Source organism: Myotis davidii, unplaced genomic scaffold, assembly GCF_000327345.1.
Source record: "Myotis davidii unplaced genomic scaffold, ASM32734v1 scaffold41, whole genome shotgun sequence".
NCBI lineage: Eukaryota > Metazoa > Chordata > Mammalia > Chiroptera > Vespertilionidae > Myotis > Myotis davidii.
The window spans coordinates 47900-53475 of record NW_006292344.1 but is presented as its reverse complement, the minus strand read 5'-3'; the positions used below and the strand labels follow the sequence as shown (position 1 = coordinate 53475).

At 39.1% G+C, this 5576-nt stretch overlaps 1 protein-coding gene across 4 annotated transcripts in view; it reads left to right on the top strand.

Moving 5' to 3' along the window:
- The window catches only part of RFC4 (replication factor C subunit 4), a 15513-nt gene that overhangs the window by 3483 nt on the left and 6454 nt on the right, over positions 1 to 5576 (top strand). For 3 of the 4 annotated variants that reach the window (XM_015565369.1, XM_006765845.2, XM_015565368.1), the window contains exons 3-4: positions 1232 to 1310; positions 4291 to 4370. In XM_015565369.1, the coding sequence (XP_015420855.1) occupies positions 1232 to 1310; positions 4291 to 4370 (159 nt within the window). Of the gene's footprint in view, positions 1 to 1230; positions 1311 to 2609; positions 2678 to 4290; positions 4371 to 5576 lie in introns of those variants that run through there. The other variant, XM_015565370.1, reaches the window with a different exon arrangement.

Sequence of the window (5576 nt, the reverse complement as noted above, 5' to 3'; positions counted from 1 at the left end):
TTGCTAGGGACTTGCCCGGCACTTGCTCTCTACCTCTATTTGTTATCTTACTTCTATCATTGACAGTCCCTCTAGGTTGTGGGCTGCTTGCCTGTGTTCCTGAGAAGCATCTACGGTACCAGTCTATAGAGTGTGTTTTCTTTAGTGAATTACCGGTATGTTTACCGGTAATAAACTTGCACTGTTTTATGTATATGTTTGATTACATACAGCCTTGTGACAGTTTTCCTGCATGTCATAAGCATTTGAATATAAATTAAAATGTTAAAATCAAATCTGATATTGTTTTACCTTTTATTTGGTGTGTGGAAGGTGTGCGGAAGAGGGGGTAGTCTTATACGGCGAGTATATAACAAACTCTGTATTTTGAGTGGAAATGTTAGGGGGTCGTCTTATACGCCAGTTGTCTTATACACCGGCAAATACAGTAAGAAGAAAATTATATGTTATACTTCATATTGATTAAACTTATTTTGTTAGCTCTAAGTGAAGTGAATAGATATGCATTTTTTGTGCAGTTAAGTAATGGAAAAAATTGGTATTAACCAATTAAAAATGTAATAACTCTATGTAACTGTATTAACCAAAATAGTTGCCTATCATGAGGTTACTAAATAGTTCTCTTTTTTCACCTGAAGTGCATGATCTTGTGAAAATATAATACTTTCGGCCCTGGCTCAGTTGACTGGAGCATTATCCTGAGCACCAAAAGGTTATAGGTTTGATTCCCATTCAGGGCACATACCTAGGTTGTGGGTTCAGTCTCTGGTTGGAGTGCATATAGGAGGCAACCAATGTTTCTCTCTCACATTGATGTTTCCCTCTCTTCCTTTCCTCTTCTCCCCCCTCTCTCTCCCACCATTCCTATCTCTAGAAAAATCAATTAAAAAACATAGCCCTGGGTGAGGATAAATATATATCTATCATATTACTTTCTAGGCAAGTGTTCACTTTAAGTTTTTAAGCACTTGGCATTTGTAGTGTAATAAAATCCTTTTAATTTTGGTAAGCATAACATGCAAATTATGTGTCTGAAAAGTGAAAAATTACTTCACTCCTTTAGTATGTATTTGTTTAAGGCACAAATGACGTTTCCACCTACTTCCAATTATGAAAGTTTCTCATTACCAATATGAGAATTATCATCAGTATTGTAGCAAAAAGAACACTTGTAAACTTCTCTGTGGCTACTATAATATACAAAATAACCTTTGATGTTGTTGTTTTACAGTCGTCCAAAATGTGTGGATGAAGTTGCTTTCCAGGAAGAAGTGGTTGCAGTACTGAAAAAGTCTTTAGAAGGAGCTGATGTGAGTAGCAGATGATGTTTAATGTCATTGGGAGATTCACCCTTTTCCTTTATAACCCCCACCCCCTTTAAGTACTATGATATGTATACAGCGGGGCCTTGATGACTATTTGTACAATGGATGATTAGTTCAACAAGTATTTGTTGAGCATCTCCAATTCTATCTTATGGCATTGTTATATAGTACTCAAGTATAGACCATTGAGCAAGACAGACTGGCTCTCTTTGCTCATGAACTTTTATTTTGGTGGGGAACAACGGAGTAAACATAGAAGCCAAATAAGTAAGAGAATTCTAGATAACGATATGTGCTGTAAAGAAGAGTCAAGAGTTTCTTTGAAAGTGTAATTTCTCTAGTAGTTACAAAATTGTCACAGGGCAATTTTGTACAGCATAGGGAATATAGTCAATAATTTTGTATGGTGCCAGATGGGTACTAAACCTATGGGGGAGGGATCACTTCTTAAATTATATAAATGTCTAACCATGATGCTGTACATCTGAAACTAATATGAAATAATATTGAACATTGACTATAACTGAAAAGGAAAAAGTATAATTTTTCACCTAATTTTAGGATTTGGTTTGAACTACCATACAAAAAAATTGAGCATTTAATTCTGCTTATAGCATTGTGTCTCCTACTGTGATGAGTAGGGTAAAATGTCCTTGGGTGACTTGTATTTTAGATCAGCAGTCGCCAAACGGTGTCCGCGGACCACTGATGGTCCGTGAGGTCCAAAAGGTTGGTTACCGCTGCTTTAGATTATTCAGAGACAAACTAAACCCATATAAAGAATTAGCAGTTTAGGGACATACGTAATACTTTCAGCAATAAAGATTTAATTTTTAAAAATTAGTTTAAAATTGCATATGATAAAGTGCTTTAAGAACTCAGTGAAGGAAGAGAAAAAGTTACAGATGAAAGTAGTATTTGGTTTTTGCTTTATTCCCTAGATTGGCTTCCTTCCTCTTACCCTGGCTGCTTTGAAATAGAGATTCCTTTGGGTTTTGCTGCCATTGTTCTCTTCCTGGAATTACAGTACAACAGTACATATTTTGAAAGAAGTTATATTTATAAAACTATGCAAAATATTTTTCTTGCCATAGCCAGTGTTGTTCAGAGGTTAGAATAGCAGCCAACACACCGAATTCTTGGTCAAGGGCAAGTACTTGGGTTACAGGTTTGATTCCGGCCCCTGTCGGGGGCAGCGTGTGGGAGGCAAGTGATTAATATGTCCCTCTCACATCAATGTTTCTCTCTCTCTGTCACCCCCCTCCCACCCTCTCTAAAAATCAGTGGAAAAAATATCCTTGGGTGAGGTAGGAGAAGTGGTGAGCAGATCATGGATGTCCTTAAAGATTATGGTAAACCAGTCGATTTGTTTGTCTGCTCCTGTTTTCCTACATGCAAATATGAAGCCAGTGAATAGTTTTAAGTAACAAGCAGAGCAACATTAATTTGGGTGAAGAATGAATGAATGGGAAAGGGTGGAGGTTGGGGGTTAGGCAAGAGTAGAAGCAAATAAACGACTGCCTAGTTTCCTATGTGCAATTATTTCCCTTCATGAAAGGACATACTGAAGAATGTACAGTTTTGTAAGAGAGCTCATTAGAAATTTTTACATTTATTAATCTGTACCACAGATCAATTGCCTGCTTTATAAGGAGCCAAGCTAGCTATACATAAGGTATAAAAGAAGATAACCAGTTATTTAACCTTATCCTTCTTTCTCTAGTGAATTCTCCCTGATATATGCAGGCATCCTACAGAGTACATGATCATGATGTGGAGTACTGCCTGGCATTATTAGATGCTTAATGTTTCTGTTTTTGCAATGTCAATTCATTCAAAGCCCTAATATGTTTTTTCACTCCTTTTTCCTCAGTATTGGCCAGATCCAATTACTCCTTTGTTCTATTTCCACTTTGAAATAACTGACATCTTTATCAAGTATAAAATCTTGCCCAATGCTGAGCGAAAGGGTGGATAGGGACCTGGCAAAAGCCTGGGGTTCTGAAATAAAAGGTTTCTAATTTCAGCTTTGAAAATTCCACCTAAGTAAATTAGGAATAGAATAATCATAAATATGATTCAATTTAAGGTATTAGAAAAACATATTGGGGAAGAAGTCATTTATCTTCTATATATATAAAAGGCTAATATGCTAACTGTGCCTCCTACCTTCCAACTGGTCACCATGATGCGCACTGACCACCAGGGGGGCAGTTCTCAGGTGACACACCCCAAAACCAGAGAGGAGGGAGCCCAATTCCTCCAGGGCCAAGTGATTCCCCTTAGGCCATGGGTTATGTTGTTGCTGGTACACTCTTGGCCCTGAATCTGGTTTACTACACACTTGCCACTTGCATTTGCGTTCCACACACTGTACAACAGCAACTTTACAGAGTGCCCTCTTGCACTCTGGGGCCCCTCGAGATGTCAGAGAGTTGGTTTCAGATTGATCCCCACACACCAGGCTGAGGGAACCCACCTGCCAGAGGGACTTTGCTCACTCCACAGACACCGGGGAGGGACCGTGGGAGCTTGGCTCTAGAGTGTGATGGGGCATCTCACCCAGTCACGCCCCGCCAGCCACCTTCTAATTAATTTCCTTTCAACGTGCATGAATCCATGCACTGGGCACTAGTAGTATTATATGGAAAAGCAGGATTTAGAACTGAATACTATGATACCAGGTATATTAAGAAACCTGTTTATTAAGATACTAGAGACCCAATGCACAAAATTCATGCAAGGGGCTCAGCCCTCGCAGCCCTGGCTGGCCCTCGCAGCCCTGGCTTTGTCTGGAATTTTGTCCGGATGGTTGTTCGGCTGTCCAGTCTAATTAGCATATTAGCTCTTTATTATGTAGGATATGTACCCTCTCTATTGGGGAAATTATTGCAGTGTTCGAGACATTTTCAGTCTTCCTTTATTTGTGCCAGAGTACAATTTTAAAAAAATTTAATTTCTACAGCTCCCCAATCTCCTGTTTTATGGGCCACCTGGAACTGGAAAAACATCCACTATTTTGGCAGCAGCAAGGGAACTCTTTGGGTAAGTTGAAATATCTTTTAGACTTGACACTGAAAATATCTGGTACTGCTTTTCTTTCTCTAAAAATTTGCATTTGGTTTTTCTGTGAGATTGTTGGGTTTGTTTTCATTTCTGAATGTTTTATTAATCCAGTTCTTCTCCTCCAGTAAATTTGCTTGCCCACATCTTTTGTGACCTTCATTCTGAACCTTATTCAGTGTTTGAATATATTACACACAGGGAGCCCCATGATATATATATGATTAAAATAAATATATATATTTTAATCCTTATCTGAGAATATGATTTCATTGATTTTTAGAGAGAGGAAGGGGGGCGGGAGAGAGAGAGAGAGATGAGAGAAACATAGATCACTTGCCTCCTGTATGCTCTCTGACAAGGTATCAAACTTGTAACCTAGGTATTGAACCCACAGCCTTTTGGTGAATGGGATGGTCAGAGAGGAAGGGAGAGGGAGAGAAACATCAATGATGAGAGAGAATCATTGATCGGCTGTCTCCTGCACGCCCCTCACTGGGGATCGAGCCTGCAACCTGGGCATGTGCCCCTGATTAGAATCGAACCCACAACCCTTCAGTTCACAGTCCAATGCTCCATCCACTGAGCCAAACTGGCAAGGGCTTATCACTATTTATTATGATTTTGGGCCCAGAAAACCCAGCCTGTCTCCAGTCACATCGATCATTTCATCACACTCTTAATTATTGCGTTAACATGTTTCGTATGATCAAATCTGTTGTGTCTGATGCTATTGACCGCACCACCTCTTGAGTTCCTTCTTGCACTGGCTTTCCTAGGCCCTGCCTCCGGAGTGGCTGGACCAGATTCTTACCCTCAGGCATCCTGAGTGTAAGCAGAGTGCATGGTCACCGATACAGTTTGATTCTAGGTATAGAAAATCTCTGTGAGCCACCTTCCTAGAGTCCTCTTCTTAGATTCTGTCTTGGCTTAGCCAACCATTGTTTAGGAGCCCTCTACCTAGAAAAGATATCAGTTTGAGTCTGATACCTATGCAACATGCTCCAATATAGCAAAGATATCTTTTTGGAAAAATATTTAGGGAAAATAAAACAAATTTAAATCTAGTTTTTTTATTAAAAGTATGTATAAGTACGTACAAAAATTACTAGAAGGAATCTTTCAAAATAGTACTTTGGGTGTGCCAGTTGTTTTAATTATCTTTTGATTTCTCATATTGCTCTACAG